At 39.7% G+C, this 23,771-nt stretch overlaps 1 protein-coding gene across 6 annotated transcripts in view; it reads left to right on the forward strand.

Moving 5' to 3' along the window:
• Window positions 1-23,771, forward strand: part of LOC100607260 (disintegrin and metalloproteinase domain-containing protein 32) — a 166,244-nt gene that overhangs the window by 61,703 nt on the left and 80,770 nt on the right. For 5 of the 6 annotated variants that reach the window (XM_030817161.1, XM_030817162.1, XM_030817165.1 and 2 more), the window contains one exon: window positions 8,373-8,509. The exons of the other annotated variant lie outside the window; for it this stretch is intronic. In XM_030817161.1, the coding sequence (XP_030673021.1) occupies window positions 8,373-8,509 (137 nt within the window). The remainder of the gene's footprint in view (window positions 1-8,372; window positions 8,510-23,771) is intronic. 6 annotated transcript variants of the gene reach the window in all.

Below are 23,771 nucleotides of genomic sequence, written 5' to 3' on the forward strand. Positions count from 1 at the left end.
ATATTTAGGATAGTTAGCTCTTCTTATTGAATTGAACCCTTTACCATTATGTAATGCCCTTCTTTGTCTTTTTTGATCTTTGTTGGTTTGAAGTCTGTTTTGTAAGAAACTAGGATTGCAACTCCAACTCTTTTCTGTTTTTCATTTGCTTGGTAAATTTTTCTTCATTTCCTCCTTTTTTTTTTGGAGACAGGAGTCTCACTCTGTTGCCCAGGCCGGAGTGCCATGGTATGATCTCAGCTCACTGCAACCTCTGCCTCCCAGGTTCAAGAGATTTTCTTGCCTCAGCCTCCCAAGTAGCTGGGATTACAGGCACACATCACCATGCTTGGCTAATTTTTTGTATTTTTAGTAGAGACAGGATTTCACCATGTTGGCCAGGCTGGTCTTGAACTCTTGACCTCAAGTGATCTGCCCTCATTGGCCTCCCAAAGTGCTGGAATTACAGGCTTGAGTGATTGCTCCCAGCCATCCCTTTATTTTGAGCCTATGTGTCTTTGCATGAGAGATGGGTATCTCGAAGGCAGTATACCAATGGGTTTTGACTCTTTATTCATCTTGTCATTTGTGTCTTTTAATTTGGGCATTTAGCCTGTTTACATTCAGCCTATTTACATTTAAAGTTAATATTGTTCTGTGTGAATTTGATCCTGTCATCATGATTCTAGCTGGTTATTTTGCAGACTTTTTTATGTGGTTGCTTCATAGTGTTACTGATCTGTGTACTTCAATGTGTTTTGGTAGTGGCTGATAATTGTTTTTTGTTTCCATATTTAGTGCTTCCTTCAGGAGCTCTTGTAAGGCAGGCCTGGTGGTAATGTATTCCCTCAGCATTTGCTGAAAAGGATCTTATTTCTCTTTTGCTTATGAAGCTTAGTTTGGCTGAATATGAAATTCTAGGCTGAAAATTCTTTTCTATAAGAATATTGAATATTGGCCCCCAATCTCTTCTGGCTTGCAAGGTTTCCACTGAAAAGTCTGCTGTTATTCTGATGGGCTTCCTTTTGTAGGTGACCTGGCCTTTCCATCTGACTGCCTTAACATTTTTTTTTTTTTACTTTCAGTTTGACCTTGGAGAATCTGATGATTGGGTGTCTTGGGGCTGAACTTCTTATGGAGTATCTTACTGGGGTTCTCTGGATTTCCTGAATTTGAATGTTGGTCTGTCTTGCTAGGTTGAGGAAGTTCTGGATGATGTCCTGAAGTATGTTTTCCAACTTGGTTCTGTTCTCCCTGTCTGTTTCAGGTACCTTAATCAGTTGTAGGTTCAGTCTTTTAATATAATCCCATATTTCTCAGAGGTTTTGTTAATTCATTTTCCTTCTTTTTTCTCTGTTCTTGCCTGAATGTCTTATTGCAGAAAGACAGCCTTCAAGCTCTGATATTTTTTCCTCCTCTTGGTCTGTTCTGCTATTGATACTTGTGATTGCATTGTGAATTTCTTGTGTTGTGTTTTTCACCTTCATCAGGTCAGTTATGATCCTTTATAAACTGGCTATTCTGGTTATCTGCTCCTGTATTGTTTTATTATGATTGTTAGCTTCTTTGCATTGGGTTAGAACATTCTCCTTTAGCTCAACAAAGTTTGTTATTACCCACCTTCTGAAGACTACTTCTGTCATTTCAGCCATCTCTGCCTCAGCCCAGTTCTGTGCCCTTGCTGGGAGATATTGGGGTCATTTGGAGGAGCAGAGACATTCTGGCTTTTTGAGTTTTCAGTGTTTTGGCATTGATTTTTCTCATCTTTGTGGGCTATCTACCTTTGATCTTTGAGGTTGCTGACCTTTGAATGGGGTTTTTGTGGGGCCTTTTTTGTTGATGTTGTTGTTGTTGCTTTCTGTTTGTTTTTCCTTTTAACAGTCAGGCCACTCTTTCATAGGGCTGCTGCAGTTTGCTGGGGGTTCACTCCAGACCCTAGTTGCCTCAGTCTCTCCTACACCTGGAGGTATCACCAGTGAAGGCTAGGAAACAGCAAAGATGGCAACCTGGTTCTTCCTCTGTGAGCTCCATGCGAGCAGGGCACTGACCTTATACTAGCCCATATACTCCTGTAGGTGATGTCTGTAGGAGGTCTCACCCAGTCAGGAGGAATGGGATCAGGGACCTGCTTAAAGAAGCAGTCTGGCTGTCCCTTCACAGAGCAGATGTGCTGTGTTTGGGGGAGCCCTCCTCGTCTAGACCACCCAGACTCTCTAGAGCCAGCAGGCTGGAAAGGCATAGTCAGCTGAACCACAGAGACTATGGCCATCCCTTCCCCCTGGAAGCTCCATCCCAGGGAGAGATCAGAGTTCTGGTCTGGACTACCTGGAGTCTCCAGAGACAGCAGGCTAGAATGGCCAACTTGAAGCACAGAGATGTGACTGCTCCTTCCCCAAGGAACTTAGTCCGTTTCAGTCAGTCTCCAGCCTGCTGCTACTGGCTGGCTCGAATTCCAAGCCAGTGGGTCTTAACTTGCGTGGTGCTGTGGAAGTGGGGCCTGCAAAACGACACACTTGGCTCCCTGGATTCAGCCCCCTTCCTACGGGAATGCATGAATGGATCTCCCGCCTGGCAGGAATTCCTGGGGCTAGGGTATTCAAAACTCCTGGGTGTCCATGTGGGCCCAAATGGCTGCTTCCCTGAGTCTCCACACTCTCTATGCTTTGGACCCAAGGCCCTGGTGACATGGGCTCATGAGGGGATCTTCTGATCCATGGGTTGCAAAGAGCCATGGGAAAAGCACGGTTTTCAGGGTGGGGCTGCACAATCATTCATCACTTCCCTTCGCTGGGGATGGGGGCTTCCCTGGCTCCATGCCACTCCTGGGTGGGCCATCACCTCACCTTGCTTTTCCTTCCTCTCCGTGGGTCAAGCCGTCTGCCTAGTCAGTGCCAGTGTAAGAACCTGGATACCTCAGTTGAAAGTGTAGAATTTGCTTGCTGTTTTCATTCCTTTCCATGAGAGCTGGGGACTGTAGCTGCCTCTAATCAGCCATCTTGGCCCTACCCCCTTCAATGAAAACACTTTTATTTTGTCTTAACATTTGATTGATAATCGGGCTAGGTATAGAATCTTTGTCCTAACATCTTCCTACCTCAGCATTTTGAAGACCAATGTATCATATTTTTGTGAAGTCATTATGAAGTGAAAAGATGGCAAAGAAATTCAGGGTGTATGTAAAGGAATTTGAACTGATGAGTGAAAGAGAGAAGTTAGTAAGGAAGTTAGGTACAGTGAAAATGTGGTTGGAACCATGAGTTAGATGTGCTGGCTGGTTCATGGATTGTTGGAGTTGAGGTGCTAGAGGAGTAATCAGGAAAAAATGCAGATGATCAGTCTGTGAGATGCAGTTACTAAGATGATGGAGGGGTGGCCGTTATTGATAAAGATCTGTTGACAAGGGCTAGAGTGTGAAACATAGGAATGAGTGGCTGAGCCAAGGCATAGGATAAAATTGTGGGAGGAGATAAATTCAAGGAAGTGTAAAACACAATTTTTATACTTACACTTTTACAAAGCCACAATAATTTTGAAGAACGACAAAGTTGAGGGACATATTATAGTTTATATCAAGACATTATAAACACTTAGTAATTAAGACAGAGACAGGTGCAGAGATAGACAAACAGACCAATAGACCAGAGAGTTCAGAAACAAAAAAATGTATAGGCATACACTAAAGGTTTTACAAAGGCGACACTGTAGTGCACTGGTTAGCAGATGGGCTTTTTGATAAAAGAAACTCTACTCTGACTTGATGCTATTTGAAAGATAAAATATAAATAGATTATAGCTCTATATTTGAAAGTTAAACAATAAAGCTCTGGAAGATAAAAAAAGGAACATATTCATGACTGTGAGTAGAGAAAGATTGTTTTTTCTTTTATTTCAAATTCATTTATTTTTTAAATTGACATATAAAATTGTCTGCCTTTACCATGCACAACATGATGTTTTGAAGACTATATCCATTATAGAATGGTTAAATCTAGCTAACAAATGCATTGCCTCACATACTTACCATTTTTATGGTGAAAATGCTTAACATCCACTCTCTTAGCATTTTTCAAGAATACAATTTATCATCATTAAATGTAGTTACCAAGTGGTACAATAGAACTCCTGAATGTATTCTTCCTATCTATCTTTAAATATCCGTTCTTTGACCAACATCTCCCAGAAGAGGATTATTTTGAATTCTTTGTCAGTCATTTCATAAATCTCCTTTCTTCTGGGTACACTGCAGGAGCTTTATTAGTTTCTTTCTGTGATGTCATATTTTCCTGATTTTTCGTAATCCTTGTGTCCCTATGCATTTGAGGAGATGTTCACGTCTTCTAGCTTTTTCAGGTGTTCTTTTCTGGTAAAAGACCTTTACTTTTACTGTAACCTGGGATTCTGGATGCCATTGGTTACAACCGTGGACAGGCAGACCTTGGTGTTGGGTTCTCTAGTTGGGCTTGGTTGCTTCCTGTACTCTGAGGTCAAATGGTATAGCTGGCTGTGCTCCATGGTCTAGTGAGACCACTGGCTGGACTCTAACATCAGGTGGGGATACTGGCTGGGTTCTGGATTGTTTCTGATGGAGTAGGATTGTAGGTTGTCTTCCTGGCTAGGCAGTATTTTTGTATGTTTGGAATCTGTATCGTGTTTCCTGCAGCATGATGCTGTTGGCTAGTCTCTGTGGCGTGGCACCTCCGTTGGCCAGAATGAAGAGCAACGCCGAAGAATCACGTGCTGATCACTGTGAGCCCCACCGCTATTTTTCATCTCCAACTGACCCCAGATGGCTTAGCCCTACCAGCACTCCCAGTGGTTCCTGTGTGATGAGACAGGAGTGAGCCTCTCACAAATGGTCCCAGAATGGTGGGGAAGTTAAATGTCTGCCTCTAATTCACCCCTACCATACCAGAAACCATAGGCCCAGAGTAAGTCTGCATGCAGTGCCGCACCAGCCTGGGGCTATTCCCAATATAGTATATTCCCAATATAGTATAGTAAGTCACCACAGCCTCTGCCAGCTAGTATGCAGCAACTTATCTAGCAATTCTCATCCCATTTTTCCTCATCATCACTCACTCTGTTCTCAGACTCAAGCCTAATGACTATGGGGGAAATGGCACCAAGTTTTGGCTGCTGCTTTAGGATATTTAAAAAATCATTAGTGATATCCTTCCTACCTCTCTGGATGTTGTTCCTTAGCTGGTGCCACAACTGAATCTTTAGCCAGCCATTACAGTCTTGTATTAAGCCAGTTGCTTCTGTGTTACAGGACATGCGATAAGTAAATGAACCCATTTCTATAAATACTAGGCCACAAGATGCGACCCTGGTCAGAAACAATATCGTGTGGTGATGTAGAAGACCTTCTTTAAGCACAGGAATGTGGTGCTTTAGAATCACTGCAGACAGGCAAGGAAAATCCATACCTGGGATACACGAGGACAAATCATTGATCCTTCAGTAGTCCACTGTAATAAACCTATCTCCAGTTGACTGGCTAATCCAACAGGGGCATAGTGCTATGGTGGAGGCTCATCACTGGCTTCTGTTGATGGCAGGTAGAGTGCTCTAGCTGTATAGAAAGGCAGATCAGTTTCAGAGGATAATTTACAGTCATTATCTATCTTTCGCTTTTGCACCAGGCAAACAAACAAGTTAAATGATTATGTGACATGTATCATTACTCCTACAATTTCAAACGTTAATGGTGACACTAATATAAGCAGTATGCAGTTTCCCAAGGGATGCCATATTATTCTTGATTTATCATCTTGGGAGCAGTTCCAGGCACTTCCTCTTGGCCCTCCCTATCATAATATGTCTCACTCCATTGGTCAGCAGACAATATGTGCTAGTATTTCTATTCCAGCCATAATTCTGGGATTTGGAAAATAATAGTAGGACATATCTGAAGTTCTTTTGGATTTACTGTTAGATGAACTTGAAACAAGTTTCTTCTGACTACCTGACCTCCATAAGCCTGCACTTAGACCAGTAGACTAAGGTGGTATTCAGTTTTTCAGGGTAACTTTAGTTCTGACTCAGAATCCAATAAGCCCCAGAAGTCCTAGCTGTTTTCTTTTCCTGTGTACACAGTTATTCTAGTGAATAGCTACAGGTCTCTCTGTGGAAGGCTTGGGGGAATAGTCAGTTTCCTCTGTATGGCAGGTTCCTGACTTAGTTGAGAATCCCTGAGGTTGTGAATTGGTTTAGGTCTGGGAATCTGCATCACAGCAACTCATGGTAAGTTTTTGCCACCAGACCTAGAATGTCAAGAAAACCTTCAGTATGATGCTCATATATTTTATTTTTAGGGTCCCTGAAATAATTACCATAATACCTGTAGGTCAAAACAGCTTTGATAATATGTAAGTCCCTTTAGCTTGTGATGGTAATTGCACCCACCTTGTCTCAGTTAAGCTGTGCCGCATGGCCTGTAACACTCCTGGTCCCAATGTTCCTGTTGGGGCTGGGCGTGGTGGCTCATGCCTATAATCCCAGCACTTTGGGAGGCTGAGGCAGGTGGATCACTTGAGGGTCAGGAGTTCGAGACCAGCCTGGGCAACATGGCAAAACCCAGTGTCTACTAAAAATACAAAAATTAGCCAGGCATAGTGGCGGGTGCCTGTAATCTCAGCTATTCGAGAGGCTGAGGCAGGAGAATCACTTGAACCCAGGAGGTGGAGGTTGCAGTGAGCCAAGATCATGCCATTGCACTCCAACCTAGGCAACAAGAGTGAAACTCCATCTCAAAAAAAAAATTCCAATTGGTTTCAGAGAACGAAGATCCATTGCACTATGCTACCATCATCTCCAGTCTACAAAAACAAAAACACAAAAAACAACAACAAAAAAAAACAGCAGAGATTTTTGACGATATTGGTGTGTCTTTCAGCAAAGCATTTTCAAGTGTCTTGAAGGAAATATCCTCCCAGCTCTCTTTGAATGTTTGATCAAGGGTAGTTACCCAACAGGTTTCACACAGTAGATTCATTCAATATTACCATATTCCTGAAACTTAGCACTTCTTCACCATACAGTATGCCAGGAAAGCTCCAGTATTTTGACCTTACTGACAGTAGGCTCCCATTAAGTCTAACTTCAGTTAACATGACTCCTGCTTTTACTTGGCACATTAAATACAAAATCCCAGGTGAGTCATGAATTACAATAAATTTGTTCTAGTCCAGCCTTCTATTTCATACTGTCTGATCAATCCCTTTCAAAGTATAAATTATCTCCTTCCAGAGCAGTACATTGATGCTTCTCCTTCAAGACCATGTTGAGAATTAATTCTTGATTTGGACCTAGAGGCAATGTGGGGTAGTGAGACTAATGTTCCAGCTATCGTCATTAAAACTTTTTTTTTTTTTTTTAAATGCAGGGGCTCTCTCATTGTTTGGAGAGGGCTTCCTCTGCTGGCAAGGGAAGTAAAGAGATGTTATTCCAATTGTTCGCCTCCCAAGTTTCAGATTCTAATGCTTTTCCCACCAAATCTGGTAGGTTCCAGCTTGGTCCTCAGCCATGTCAATCCATGACTACAGATGAGTTACATCATTGCTGCTGCAGAGGCTTTCTGATTCCGTTTGCATTTTCCATTGCTCATTTGCAGCGTTTCCTTTCTATTCTTCATTATGTGCATGCTTTAGGGCTGTTATAAGAAATTAATTGACTCCAAAATCTTTATTATCCCTATTGTCACCATAGCAATTAAATGTCTTTATCTTCCTCCTCCTGCATCATATCCTATGCCAGCTTTGGCGATAATTTGAGAAATCATGATGTCATTGCATACCATGAATTACCAATGCCCCATTTCTTTTTTGCAAGGAAGTTATCTGTGTTAAAGATATAAACAGCCTAATCCAATAGTGCAATCTGAAGGATCTGTTTTCTGTGGCTTCTTTTGATACCAGTCACTGTGTCAGTGAGGTTCCTAGTAGGCAGCAGGGTGAGCACTTAAATTGGGTAATTTGGTTAGTGGCCATTTCATGAGCTGGGGGTTGGGGGAGATGATATGGATTATCCAAAATGAGGATTAGAGCTCTTGTAAAAAGTTAGATGAGTTGAAGATTATGGTCCATATAACCAACAGTGTAATGTAGATTTTCTTTATCAAAACAATTCTTTTATATATTAATAGTAACTACCTAAGAATTATGTTAGGTGTTCAATTGTTAAATTATCACAAAGCTTGGCATACACTCAATGTGCTTCTATCTCAGTAAAACTTCATAAGAAGAACTTCAGCTTCTCACCTGTTCAAGGATCCATATCTCCCTAATTCTTTAGCATTTGATAAAATAATAAAATATTCATAATTAGAAAATTATTTTTACCACCCTTTAGAGAATTATCTTTCCTTAGAATTTTCTTTGTTGTTATTATAGTACCCCAAGGAGATAACTCTGGAGGCATTTTCAGTTATTGTCACCCAGATGCTGGCACTCAGTCTGGGAATATCATATGATGACCCAAAGAAATGTCAGTGTTCAGAATCCACCTGTATAATGAATCCAGAAGCTACGTAAGTTTTAACAAAGTATTTATTTATTGCTTATGTTTATTTCATTTTAAATATTCAGAGTGTGAAAATTTAGTATTTACTTAAAGCACAAATTAGCTATCAATGGACCAAGTTCACCAAGTATAAACATGTAATTTTAAATGTAAAAGTAGTATAAAGTGTAAATTAAAGATAGTCAAGGATAACAAATCCAATCTGCAAGATATATTAGCAAAAGAATGTGAAAGCACTTAGTAAGGATTTTTTTTTTTTTTTTTTTTGAGACGGAGTCTCGCTCTTTCGCCCAGGCCAGACTGCAGTGGCGCTATCTCGGCCCACTGCAAGCTCTGACTCCCGGGTTCATGCCATTCTCCTGCCTCAGCTGGGACTGCAGGCGCCCACCACCATGCCTGGCTAATTTTTTGTATTTTTAGTAGAGACAGGGTTTCACCGTGTTAGCCAGGATGGTCTCGATCTCCTGACCTCATGATCCACCCGCCTCGGCCTCCCAAAGTGCTGGGATTACAGGCATGAGCCACCGCGCCCGGCCAGGATCTTTAAAAAAATACATCAGCAGAACATAATAAGTGGCCTTTGTTTTAGACAACGTATTTTTGGTTTTGGTTTTAGAATTGTTTGATTTTATGAAAAAAACCTCTAACATCCAAAAGAGTAAGAAGTCCTAGTTGGAGACCAACATTATATATATATATTTGTGTGACTTTGGATAAATTACTTGACTTTGCCTAAGTTTACTTTTCTCATCTTTAAATGGGAATAATTATGCCTATTCTTTTATTTCACAGGGTGATGTAAGAATAAAAGGAAAAAAGTGAAATAGGAAAGGGTTTTCTAAACTGTAGAATTCTATAAGTATGTGATTGATTAGCTACAGTGATTTCTAAACTTATTAATCTTCCCCAGAGGATATATCAGACAAGAACTACAGCAGGTGTCATTAGCATTTTGTAGTTTTTCTGTTTGCAAATATGGCCTATGACGTGGGTAACCTATCATAGGTTAAAAGGTCAAAGGTCAAAAGTGAAAATAAGACATTAAATTTTGAAAACATATTATTTTTATGGGTACTCCTAAAAATGTTTTAAGGGTTAACTCTTATGTTCTAAAAACAACTCAAACTCAACATATATACCCACAAAAATAGCTCAAACTCAACATATTTCATATGTATGTACACATGCAATTATATTACAAATTAGCTCTGAAAGGAATGTGTGTATATGTATATGTATATATACACACACAAACACACATAATCACACATATCCATATATGTATAGACATATAATTGATATGCATATGTCCATATAGATGGATAAATGGAATCTACCTATCTATCTATCTATCATCTATCTATCTATCTATCTATCTATCAATCATCTATCTATCTATCTATCCATCCATCTATCACAACAATATGAGAATAATTATTTTGGGCTCATTGTTCATATGGCCAGCTATTCTCAAGTATGCTAGGACAATATGTTTTGTGTAGGTCACCCAGAGCCTAAGATTAATGATAGTAAGATGAACAAATATTTACATTGTACTTACTATGTTCTAGAGACCATTCCAAGCACTTTACATATATTAACTTACTTGATTCTCACAATATCTCTACAGGGCAGTTCCTATTATTCCCATTTTTACAGATGAGAGGCTAAGTTATAAAAAGGATAATTACTCATGGTCAGATGGCTAGTTTGTGGCAGACTTGGGTTTTGAGCCTGTATTAGTAAACCTTTAAGTTCATGTGGTACTTTATGTTTAAAATGCTTTCATATATAATCTCCAATTTCTTACAAATCTCTTGTGTATGAGTAGAGTATTATATTAATTTTTACAAAATCTAATAATAGCACACATGTGTAACTCTTTTGCATATCCACAGTACATCTCACACATTATTCTATGTTAATTCTCAAAGAAAGCATGTAATTAATTACATATTTCAATTTAATGTGTTTAGTAAAAAGCCCTGGAGTATAAGTAGCTGAAGTGATCTACATTTACTAGATATACAGTTAATTAGTGGACACACTTTAGCAGGTGTCAGTAATACTAGCAGTGATTTATTGTGTACCTATTAAAAGCCAAAAGATAATTGAATTAGACACTTCACTTATTTAATTATACTGAATTCTCACAGCCTCATCTATCTATGAGGTAGATAGGCATTATCCCTATTATGCAGATGAAAATACTAAGACTTAGATAATTTAATCACTTTGCCTAAGGCCTCATAAGTCATAAGGTTGGTATTAGTCAACAAGTTTATCTAATTTCAAAGCCTTGTTTCATTCTATAGTCTACACTTCCTTCATATAGAAGACTTAATATATTGGCATTCGCTTAAACTAAGTAGCAAGAGAATATTCGTATGTATTTGTTCAAAGTGCTTCTTCCATTATATCTTTTTTTGGGTAAAACTGTGTCTAAATGTATTGTTATTATTGAAAAAATTCTATTGATATATAATAATTGTACATATTTATTGGGTACACGTGATATTTTCATATCTGTATACGTGTGATGATCAAATCAGGGTATTTAGAATATCCGTCCTCTCAAACATTTATCATTTCTTTGTGTTGAAAACATCAAATCTCCTCTTCTAGCTATTTTGAAATATACAATAAATTACCATTAATTACAGTCACCCTACTTTGCTATTGAACTCTAGAACTTATTCTTTCTATCTAACTGTGTCTACTTATTAACTAACCTCTCTTCATTCCCCTGCCCACTCTTCCCAGTCTCTGGAAAGCATCATTCTACTCTGTATCTATTTTTTTTTTTTTTTTTCTTTTTGAGATGGAGTCTCGCTCTGTCGCCCAGGCTGGAGTGCAGTGGTGCGATCTCGGCTCACTGCAAGCTCCGCCTCCCGGGTTCACGCCATTCTCCTGCCTCAGCCTGGAACTATAGGCGCCCACCACCACGCCTGGCTAATTTTGTTTTTGTATTTTTAGTAGAGACGGGATTTCACTGTGTTAGCCAGGATGGTCTTGATCTCCTGACCTCGTGATCCGCCTGCCTCGGCCTCCCAAAGTGTCTACTCTATATCTTTATGAGTTAAACTTTTAAAGTCCCGCACATGATTGAGAATTGTGATATTTGCCTTTCTGTGCCTGGCTTTTTTCACTTAACATAATGACCTTCTGTTCCATTCATGTTGTTACAAATGAAAAAGTTTACTTCTTTTCCATGGCTGAATAGTATTCCGTTGTGATGTATACCACATTTTCTTTATCCGTTCATCCATTGATTCACACTTAGGTTTATTCCATGTTTTGGCTATTGTGAATAGTGCTGCAATAAACATGAAGGTTCAGGTATCTTTCTAATATACTGATTTCTTTTACTTTGGATAAATACCAAGTACAAAGATTGCTAGTTTGCATGGTAGTTCTAGTTCTAGTTTTTTGAGAAACCTCCACAATACTTCTATCATGGCTGTATGAATTTACATTCCCACTAACAGCGTATGAGTTGCCTTTTCTCAACATCATCACCAGTATTTGTTAGTTTTTATGTTGTTTGATAATAACCATTCTAACTGGGGCGAGATGATATCTCATGGTGGTGTTGATTTAAAAATTTCCAGTGATTACTGATGCTGAATATTTTTTCATGTCAGAAAAGACAGCAGGTTGGCAATTTGTGTGTCTTCCTTTGAGAAATGTCTATTCAAATCCTTTGCCCACTTTTAAGTGGGATTTACCTGTGTGTGTGTTTTTAAATTTTTATTTTAGGTTCAGGTGTACCTGTGCAGGTTTGTTATGTAGGTACACTTGAGTCATGGGGGTTTGTTGTACAGATTATTTTGCCACCCATGTACTAAGCCTAGTACCCAATAGTTGTTTTTTTCTGATCCTCTCCCTCTAAGGTTTCTGCTGAGAAATCTACTGTTATTCTCATGGGTATTCCTTTATACGTGACTTGACATTTTTCTCTTTCTGCTTTTAGAATTCTCTCTTTGTTTTTGACTTTTGATAGTTTGACTATATGTGCCTTGAACAAGACCTTTTTGGGTTGAATATATTTCAAGATTTTTAGTTACCTGTATCTTGATGTCTATATCTCTTGCAAAACTTTGGAGAGTTTCAGGTATTATTCCTTACATAAGTCATCTATGCCTTTACATCTCTTCTCCTTCTAGTCCCAAAATGTGAATATTTTGTTCCTGTATGGTGTTTCATGTGTCATATAGGCTTTCTGTCATATATGTATATAATTTGTCTGATAAAGCTCTGTCTTCAAGTTCAGAAATTCTTTCTTCTGATTAATCTGGTCTATTATGGAAACTCTCATTTGTATTTTTAATTTTATTTATTGAAATAATCACTTTCAAGGTTTCTGTTTGGTTCTTTTTTATGATATCTATCTCTTTGTTAAATTTCTCATTGAAATTATGAATTGTTTTCCTGATTTCTTTTTTTTTAACTTTTTAAAATTATACTTTAAGTTCTAGGGTACATGTGAACAATGTGTAGGTTTGTTACATATGTATACATGTGCCATGTTGGTGTGCTGCACCCATTAACTCGTCATTTACATTAGGTATATCTCCTAATGCTATCCCACCCCCCACTCCCACCCCACGACAGGCACTGGTGTATGTTCCCCTTCGTATGTCCAAATGTTCTCATTGTTCAATTCCCACCTATGAGTGAGAACACGTGGTGTTGGTTTTTTGTCCTTGCGATAGTTTGCTGAGAATGATGGTTTCCAGCTTCATCCATGTCCCTACAAAGGACATGAACTCATCATTTTTTATGGCTGCATAGTATTCCATGGTGTATATGTGCCACATTTTCTTAATCCACTCTATCACTGATGGACATTTGGGTTGGTTCCAAGTCTTTGCTATTGTGAATAGTGCTGCAGTAAATATACGTGTGCATGTGTCTTTATAGCAGCATGATTTATAATCTTTGGGTATATACCCAGTAATGGGGTGGCTGGGTCAAATGGTATTTCTAGTTCTAGGTACTTGAGGAATCGCCACACTGTCTTCCACAATGGTTGAACTAGTTTACAGTCCCACCAACAGTGGAAAAATGTTCCTATTTCTCCACATCCTGTCCAGCACCTGTTATTTCTTGACTTTTTAATGATCGCCATTCTAACTGGTGTGAGATGGTATCTCATTGTGGTTTTGATTTGCATTTCTCTGACGGCCAGTGCTGATGAGCATTTTTTCATGTGTCTGTTGGCTTCATAAGTGTCTTCTTTTAAGAAGTGTCTGTTCATCTCCTTTGCCCACTTTTTGATGGGATTGTTTGTTTTTTTTCTTGTAAATTTGTTTGAGTTCGTTGTAGATTCTGGATAGTAGCCCTTTGTCAGATGAATAGATTGTAAAAATTTTCTCCCATTCTGTAGGTTGCCTGTTCACTCTGATGGTAGTTTCTTTTGCTGTGCAGAAGCTCTTTAGTTTAATTAGATCCCATTTGTCAATTCTGGCTTTTGTTGCCATTGCTTTTGGTGTGTTAGACATGAAGGCCTTGCCCATGCGTATGTCCTGAATGGTATTGCCTAGGTTGTCTTCTAGGGTTTTTATGGTTTTAGGTCTAACATGTAAGTCTTTAATCCATCTTGAATTAATTTTTGTTTAAGGTGTAAGGAAGGGATCCAGTTTCAGCTTTCTACATATGGCTAGCCAGTTTTCCCAGCACCATTTATTAAATAGAGAATCCTTTCACCATTTCTTGTTTTTGTCAGGTTTGTCAAAGATCAGATAGTTGTAGATATGCGGCATCATTTCTGAGGGCTCTGTTCTGTTCCATTGATCTATGTCTCTGTTGTGGTACCAGTACCATGCTGTTTTGGTTACTGTAGCCTTGTAGTATAGTTTGAAGTCAGGTAGCGTGATGCCTCCAGCTTTGTTCTTTTGGCTTAGGATTGACTTGGCGATGCGGGCTCTTTTTTGGTTCCATATGAACTTTAAAGTAGTTTTTTCCTATTCTGTGAAGAAAGTCACTGGTAGCTTGATGGGGATGGCACTGAATCTATAAATTACCTTGGGCAGTATGGCCATTTTCACAATATTGATTCTTCCAACCCATGAGCATGGAATGTTCTTCCATCTGTTTGTATCCTCTTTTATTTCACTGAGCAGTGGTTTGTAGTTCTCCTTGAAGAGGTCCTTCACATCCCTTGTAAGTTGGATTCCTAGGTATTTTATTCTCTTTGAAGCAATTGTGAACGGGAGTTCACTCATGATTTGGCTCTCTGTTTGTCTGTTATTGGTGTACAAGAATGCTTGTGATTTTTGTACATTGATTTTGTATCCTGAGACTTTGCTGAAGTTTCTTATCAGCTTGAGGAGATTTTGGGCTGAGACGATGGGGTTTTCTAGATATACAGTCATGTCATCTGCAAACAGGGACAATTTGACTTCCTCTTTTCCTAATTGAATACCCTTTATTTCCTTCTCCTGCCTGATTGCTCTGGCCAGAACTTCCAACACTATGTTGAATAGGAGTGGTGAGAGAGGGCATCCCTGTCTTGTGGCAGTTTTCAAAGGGAATGCTTCCAGTTTTTGCCTATTCAGTATGATATTGGCTGTGGGTTTGTCATAGATAGGTCTTATTATTTTGAGATATGTCCCATCAATACCTAATTTATTGAGAGTTTTTAGCATGAAGGTTGTTGAATTTTGTCAAAGGCCTTTTCTGCATCTATTGAGATAATCATGTGGTTTTTGTCTTTGGTTCTGTTTATATGCTGGATTACATTTATTGATTTGCATATGTTGAACCAGCCTTGCATCCCAGGGATGAAGCCCACTTGATCATGGTGGATAAGCTTTTTGATGTGGTGCTGGATTCGGTATGCCAGTATTTTATTGAGGATTTTTGCATCAATGTTCATCAAGGATATTGGTCTGAAATTCTCTTTTTTTGGTTGTGTCTCTGCCAGGCTTTGGTATCAGGATGATGCTGGCCTCATAAAATGTGTTAGGGAGGATTCCCTCTTTTTCTATTGATTGGAATAATTTCAGAAGGAATGGTACCAGTTCCTCCTTGTACCTCTGGTAGAATTTGGCTGTGAATCCATCAGGTCCTGGACTCTTTTTGGTTGGTAAGCTATTGATTATTGCCACAATTTCAGAGCCTGTTATTGGTCTATTCAGAGATTCAACTTCTTCCTGGTTTAGTCTTGGGAGGGTGTATTTGTCAAGGAATTTATCCATTTCTTCTAGATTTTCTAGTTTATTTGCGTAGAGGTGTTTGTAGTATTCTCTGATGGTAGATTGTATTTCTGTGGGATCAGTGGTGATATCCCCTTTATCATTTTTTATTGCATCTATTTGATTCTTCTCTCTTTTCTTCTTTATTAGTCTTGCTAGCAGTCTATGAATTTTGTCGATCTTTTCAAAAAACCAGCTCCTGGATTCATTAATTTTTTGAAGGGTTTTTTGTGTCTCTATTTCCTTCAGTTCTGCTCTGATTTTAGTTATTTCTAGCCTTCTGCTAGCTTTTGAATGTGTTTGCTCTTGCTTTTCTAGGTCTTTTAATTGTGATGTTAGGGTGTCAATTTTGGATCTTTCCTGCTTTCTCTTGTGGGCATTTAGTGCTATAAATTTCCCTTTACACACTGCTTTGAATGTGTCCCAGAGATTCTGGTATGTTGTGTCTTTGTTCTCATTGGTTTCAAAGAACATCTTTATTTCTGCCTTCATTTCGTTATGTACCCAGTAGTCATTCAGGAGCAGGTTGTTCAGTTTCCATGTAGTTGAGCAGTTTTGAGTGAGTTTCTTAATCCTGAGTTCTAGTTTGATTTCACTGTGGTCTGAGAGACAGTTTGTTATAATTTCTGTTCTTTTACATTTGCTGAGGAGAGCTTTACTTCCAACTATGTGGTCAATTTTGGAATAGGTGTGGTGTGGTGCTGAAAAAAATGTATATTCTGTTGATTTGTGGTGGAGAGTTCTGTAGATGTCTATTAGGTCCGTTTGGTGCAGAGCTGAGTTCAATTCCTGGGTATCCTTGTTAACTTTCTGTGTCGTTGATCTGTCTAATGTTGACAATGGGGTGTTAAAATCTCCTATTATTATTGTGTGGGAGTCTAAGTCTCTTTGTAGGTCACTCAGGACTTGCTTTATGAATCTGGGTGCTCCTGTATTGGGTGCATATATATTTAGGATAGTTAGCTCTTCTTGTTGAATTGATCCCTTTACCATTATGTAATGGCCTTCTTTGTCTCTTTTGATCTTTGTTGGTTTAAAGTCTATTTTATCAGAGACTAGGATTGCAACCCCTGCCTTTTTTTTGTTTTCCATTTGCTTGGTAGATCTTCCTCCATCCCTTTATTTTGAGTCTATGTGTGTCTCTGCACGTGAGATGGGTTTCCTGAATACAGCACACTGATGGGTCTTGACTCCTTATCCAATTTGCCAGTCTGTGTCTTTTAATTGGAGCATTTAGCCCATTTACAATTAAGGTTAATATTGTTATGTGTGAATTTGATCCTGTCATTATGATGTTATCTGGTTATTTTGTTCTTTAGTTGATGCAGTTTCTTCCTAGCATTGATGGTCTTTAAAATTTGGCATGTTTTTTCAGTGGCTGGTACTGATTGTTCCTTTCCATGTTTAGTGCTTCCTTTAGGAGCTCTTGTAGGGCAGGCCTGGTGGTGACAAAATCTCTCAGCATTTGCTTGTCTGTAAAGGATTTTATTTCTCCTTCACTTATGAAGCTTAGTTTGGCTGGATATGAAATTCTGGTTTGAAAATTCTTTTCTTGAAGAATGTTGAATATTCGCCCCCATTCTCTTCTGGCTTGTAGAGTTTCTGCCAAGAGATCAGCTGTTAGTCTGATGGGCTTCCCTTTGTGGGTAACCCGACCTTTCTCTCTGGCTGCCCTTAATATTTTTTTCCTTCATTTCAACCTTGGTGAATCTGACAATTATGTGTCTTGGAGTTGCTGTTCTCAAGGAGTATCTGTGTGGCGTTCTCTGTATTTCCTGAATTTGAATGTTGGCCTGCCTTGCTAGATTGGGGAAGTTCTCCTGGATAATATCTATCAGCATGTTTTCCAACTTGGTTCCATTCTCCCCGTCACTTTCAGGTACACCAATCAGACGTAGATTTTGTCTTTTCACATAGTCCCATATTTCTTGGAGACTTTGTTCATTTCTTTTTACTCTTTTTTCTCTAAACTTCTCTCTCGTTTCATTTCATTCATTTGATCTTCAATCACTGATACCCTTTCTTCCAGTTGATTGAATCAGCTACTGAAGCTTGTGCATTTTTCACGTAGTTCTCATGCCAGGGTTTTCAGCTCCATCAGGTCATTTAAGGACTTCTCTACACTGGAATTAGCCAGTCTTCTAATTTTTTCTCAAGCTTTTTAGCTTCTTTGTGATGGGTTTGAACTTCCTCCTTTAGCTCGGGGAAGTTTGATCATCTGAAGCCTTCTTCTCTCTACTCGTCAAAGTCATTCTCCATCCAGCTTTGTTCCATTGCTGGCAAGGAGCTGTGTTCCTTTGGAGGGGGAGAGGCACTCTGATTTTTAGAATTTTCAGCTTTTCTGCTCTGTTTTATCCCCATCTTTGTGGTTTTATCTACCTTTGGTCTTTGATGATGGTGATGTACATATGGGGTTTTGGTGTGGATGTCCTTTCTGTTAGTTTTCCTTCTAGCAGTCAGGACCCTCACTGCAGGTCTGTTGGGGTTTGCTGGAGGTCCACTCCAGACCCTGTTTGCCTGGGTATCAGCAGTGGAGGCTGTAGAACAGCGAATATTGCTGAACAGCAAACGTTGCTGCCTGATCATTCCTCTGGAAGTTTTGTCTCAAAGGGGTACCCAGCCCTGTGAGGTGTCAGTCTGCCCCTACTTGGGGGTGCCTCCCAGTTAGGCTACACGGGGGTCAGGGACCCACTTGAGGAGGCAGTCTGTCTGTTCTCAGATCTCAAACTCCGTGCTGGGAGAACCACTACTCTCTTCAAAGCTGTCAGACAGGGACATTTAAGTCTGCAGAGGTTTCTGCTGCCTTTTTTTCGACTGTGCCCTGCCCCCAGAGGTGGAGTCTACAGAGGCAGGCAGGCAGGTCTCCTTGAGCTGTGGTGGGCTCCACCCAGTTAAAGCTTCTCAGCAGCTTTCTTTACCTACTCAAGCCTCAGCAATGGTGGGCACCCCTCCCCCAGCCTCACTGCCGCCTTGCAGTTTGATCTCAGACTGCTTTGCTAGCAATGAGTGAGGCTCCGTGGGCGTGGGACCCTCCGAGCCAGGCGCGGGATATAATCTCCTGGTGTGCTGTTTGCTAAGACCGTTGGAAAAGCACAGTATTAGGGTGGGAATAACCCAGTTTTCCAGGTGCCATCTGTCACAGCTTCGCTAGGCTAGGAAAGGGAAGTCCCTGACCCCTTGCGCTTCCCGGCTGAGGTGGTACCTTGCCCTGCTTTGGCTCACGCTTGGTGCACCACACCCACTGTCCTGCACCCACTGTCCGACAAGCCCTAGTGAGATGAACCCAGTACCTCGGTTGGAAATGCAGAAATCACCTGTCTTCTGCGTCGCTCACGCTGTGAGCTGTAGACTGGAGCTGTTCCTATGCGGTCATCTTAGAACTGCCTTAAAATTATATTTCCTGATTTCTTTGTATTATTTATCTGTTCTCTGTTTTGTCTCATTAAGTTTCTTTACTATCATTATTTTGAATTCATTTTCAGACATTTCATAGATTTCTTTTTGTTTTGGCTCTGTTACTGCATAATTTTTATATTCCTTTAGAGGTATATTTTTTCTTTCTTGTTTCATGCATATTTTTGTGTCTTTACATTAATATCAGCACATCTGGTGTATCAGTTGCTTCTTACAATTTTATGAGTTGACTTTCATGGGGAAATACTTTTCCCTATAGATGTATTTATAGTATTGGTTGGATAGGATATTTTGGCCTTATTTCTTGGTGAGCACAGAATTGTAGTCTCCATAGGATTTCTTTGTCTGTCAGCAGCATCAGTGGTGTTTATGAGTTCCCCAGTAGCTTGGTCTGTGTTTGTTAGTGGAGGCTGTGGTGAGGTTCTGCTAAGGACAAGGTTGCCAGGTTTATTGGTCCTTCAGCACCAGTGGTGGTGGTAGTAGGCAGGACTTGCTGGAGCCTTCAGGTGGCATACAGAGGCACCAGTGGTGGTGGTTTTGAGTGGATTGTTCTTCTGGCATCCAAGTGACATGCTCAGGTGCCAGCAGTGGCGGCAGTTGGTAGAATGGGCCTATTCTCAGGTCTCCAGATGGTGTGCATGGGCACTGAAGTCAGCAGGTGGGGCAAGCTTGTCTTCAGGCCCCAGGACAGCATGTTATTAGGCCAGTCCTAAGTCCCTCTGAAGGTAGATGCAGATACAAGTGATCTTGACATTGGAGGGTTCTGGGTTGCTGTCAGTTGCAGCAGCCCTGGGTAGGAAGCTTTCAGGCTCTGGGGAGCATTTGTTTGGTTCCCTTCATCCTGGAGGTCGCCTTCTTGGTGCACTGCACCACTCATTTCCTGGGCTATAGACACTGAATCAGCTAGAGGGCTGGAGACACAACTACATTCCTGGGTCAATCCTGTTTTGTGACACTGCAGCCCTCTGGGTGGATGTGGGGTATGTCAATGGGATGATAGGGATGTGGAGATGCTGGAACTGTTGGGATTCAGTTTAGGATCTGAACCTGAATCTGGTGGTTTGGTGGGGCTGGGCTCTCAAAATGGTGTAGTGCTGGGTCAGCTTGGGTCTTGGTGGGTGGGGGATGGGGGTGTTTGGGACCCAGCACAAACGCTCTCTGTGGAACAATACCAACTTGTGGACTTGAAGTACCTGCCTATACTAATCTCAGAGCGTGTGTGGGCTGAGGCACTGTCCCATCACTAGGACTGCAGCTGTCAACAATAAGAATGTGGATGGCTGGGGATCTTGTTTACCTTTTCTTGCAGTGAGGAGTTGCTTCTGGATTTGAGCTTATTATGGCCAGGCTGGCTTCTTTGCTCCTCTGTCTTTCTACATCTCAGAAGTTTTTTTTGTTACTTCTCCAGTGAATTCCAGTGCTTGCTCTTAGAACCTCTATTTAATGTCTGGTTGTCTGCTTGCTCTTTTGGTCTTTTTTGTGCATGAGAAAAGTGCCAGGCTCCCCTAGTCAGCCATTTTGTAGCCCCCTCCTATTCCTGATATATCATTTTGATAATTTAATTTATATATACTTTTTAAAAGTGACAACTCATGTCTTTTTTTATTCATACATTTTAAAAATTTATAATCGACCAAAATTTTTATGTGTATGTGGGGGTACAGTGTAATGTTTCAACATATGCATATATTGTATAATGATGAAATTAAGGTAATTCCCATATCCATCACTTTAAACATTTATCATTTCAGCATGACAATAACATTCAAAATCTGCTCTTCTAGCTATCTTGGAATATGCACTACATTGTCATTTGATATAGTCACCCTACTGTGTAATAAAATACCAGAACTTATTCTTCCTGTTTAACTAACTTTGTACACATTAACCAACCTCTCCCAGTCTTCCTCTCTCTCTTTCCCTCACCAGCCTCTGGTAACCACTATTCTACTTTCTATTTTTATGAAATCAACTTTTTAAAAATTTCACACGTGAGTGTGATCATGTGGTGTTTGTCTCTGTGTCTGGCTTATTTCACTTAACATAATGTCCTCCTGCTCCATTTATATTGTCAGAAATGATAAGATTCCATTCCTTTTCATGGTGGAATAATATTCCATTTATATATATACCACATTTTAAAAATCCGTTTATCTGTAGATGGGCATTTAGATTAATTTTGTGTGTTGGCTATTGTGAATAGTGCTGCAGTAAACATGGGAGTGCAAATATCTCTGTGACATTCTGATTTTTTTTTTACATATATATACCCAGTAGTGGATTGCTAGATCATATAGTAGTCCTATTTTTAGTTTTTTTGAGGAAGATTCATATTGTTTTTCATAATGGTTGTGTAATTTACATTTTCACTAAGAATGTTCAAGATATTGCCTTTATCCTCATCTTTTATAGTGTGTAATTTCTTGTCTTTTCGATAATACCCACTTTTTGATCACAAAGAATGAAACAAACACAACCTAAAAAACTCTACACTTTAACTCCCTTCTCCCCAATTTTGACTTTTTGATCTCAAAATTTACATATTTTTATATTACCTATCTCTTAAAAATTGTTATAGTTATTGTTTTCAATATCTTTGGCTTTTAATCTTTATACCAAAGATATGAATGGTTTACACACCATAGTTACAGTGTTAGAGTGTTCTAAATTTGTTTGTTTACTTTTATACCTTCACATGTTTTCTTGTTGCACATTAGCATCCTTTTCTGTCAGACTGAAAAACTTCTTTTAGCATTTCTTATGGTTTGGTGGTGAATGAATTCCCTCCACTTTCATTGGTCTAAGAGTTTTGAATCACTGCTTCATTTTTAAGGATAGTTTTCCTGGGTACAATATTCTTGGTTGAAAGTTTTTTCCTTCAGGACTTGGAGTATGTCATTCCACTCCTTCCTGGTCTTTAAGGTTTCCATAGAGAATTCTGCTGCCAGATGTACTGGTACTCCTTCATGTGTTATTTGCTTCTTTTCTCTTACTGCTTTTAGGAGTCTCTCTTGTCCTTGACCTATGAGAGTTTGATTATTATATGCATTGAGGTAGTTTTATTTGGGTTGACTCTTCTTGGTGATCTTTGATGTTCTTGTAACTGGATATTTATATTGAGGTTTGGACAATTTTCCATTATTATTTATTCGAATAACCTTCCTACCCCCCTTTCTCTTTCTCTACTCCCTTTGAAGGTCAATGACTCTTACATTTGCTATCTCACTGATCCAATAACTGTTCTTTGTTCTTTTAAATAACCTTTCTACCCCCTTTCTCTTCCTCTACTCCCTTTGAAGGTCAATGACTCTTACATTTGGTATCTCACTGATCCAGTAAGTGTTATTTGTTCTTTTAAATTCATTTTTCTTTTTTCTTCTTGACATATTTTCAAATAGCCTGTTTTTGTGCTCATGAATTCTTCCTTTTGTTTGATCACTTCTGCTTTTGAGACCCTCTAATACATTTTTCAGTTTATCTGTTATTGCTCCAGGAATTCTGCTTGATTTTTAAACTTATTTCAATCTCTTTGTTAAGTATCTCTGATAATTAATTTTCTGAATTGTTTCTCTGTGTTTTCTTGATGTTATTTGAGCTTCCTCAAAACATTTATTTTGCATTCTCTGTGTAAGAGTTTACACATATTTCTCCAGGTTTGGTTATTGGTGCCTTATTTATTATACTTGATGGGATCATATTTTCCTGAATGTTATTAATGCTTGTGGATGTATCTGGGCATTAAAGAATTAAGTATTTATTCTTATCTTCACAGTCTGGCCTTGTTTGTACTAGTCCTTCTTCAGAGGACCTTACAGAAATTCCAAGAGTACTGACTGATGAGTTAAGACCATGGTCACTGCTGCCATTTCAGCACTAGATAGCACCTTAAGCTCAATTATGCTGTAGCTCTCTTGAAGATTCCTATGTATCCAACCCTGATGGACTTGGGAAATATCAGAGACAGTTCTGTGGGTTTCCAAGCCCAAAGTCTCTTGCTCACTTCCTTTTTCTTCCCCTAGCAGAAGCAGTCGCTCTCTACACTGCACTGTCTGGAGTTGCAGAAGAGGTGATACATGCACTTTCATGGCCACTGCAACTGGCAGCATACTGGCTCACACCTGAAGCCCATAGCCTCATAGACCAGCACAGTAATGGTTAGTGTTTGCTTACCTAACACCCACAGTCACTATTACCTGACTGCCGCTGATATTTATGCATGGCCTAAAGCTTCTTTTGTCAGCCAGTGGTGAAGCTGGTCAAGGCTTGGCTCCATCCTGCTGGGTGGTGAATTTTCTTCTTAGCTGGGGCAGGTCTAGAAGTCTGTGGGCACCAGCCTGGAATCAGGGACCATGGGGTTTCAGCCTGGTGCTGTGTTTTACGGTAGTGGGGTTGGTACAGGCTTCTCAGGCAAAGTCCCATGCACACTTCCTTCTCCCTCTCCTAAAAAGACAAATTCACTCTCTATGTGCATTGCTCCAGATTGGGGAAGTGATGGTGCAGGCAGTGCAAAACTGTCATTCCTACCCTCTTCAATGTGTCTTTTCTTGTTATGCCAAAACCAGTTACTGTGATCTTTTACCTCATTCTTTTCGCTCTTGTGAAGGTGTTTTCTTGCATGGATAATTGTTCACTTCAGTGTCCCTACAGAGGGATGAT

This window comes from Nomascus leucogenys, chromosome 8, assembly GCF_006542625.1.
Source record: "Nomascus leucogenys isolate Asia chromosome 8, Asia_NLE_v1, whole genome shotgun sequence".
Taxonomy (NCBI): Eukaryota; Metazoa; Chordata; class Mammalia; order Primates; family Hylobatidae; genus Nomascus; species Nomascus leucogenys.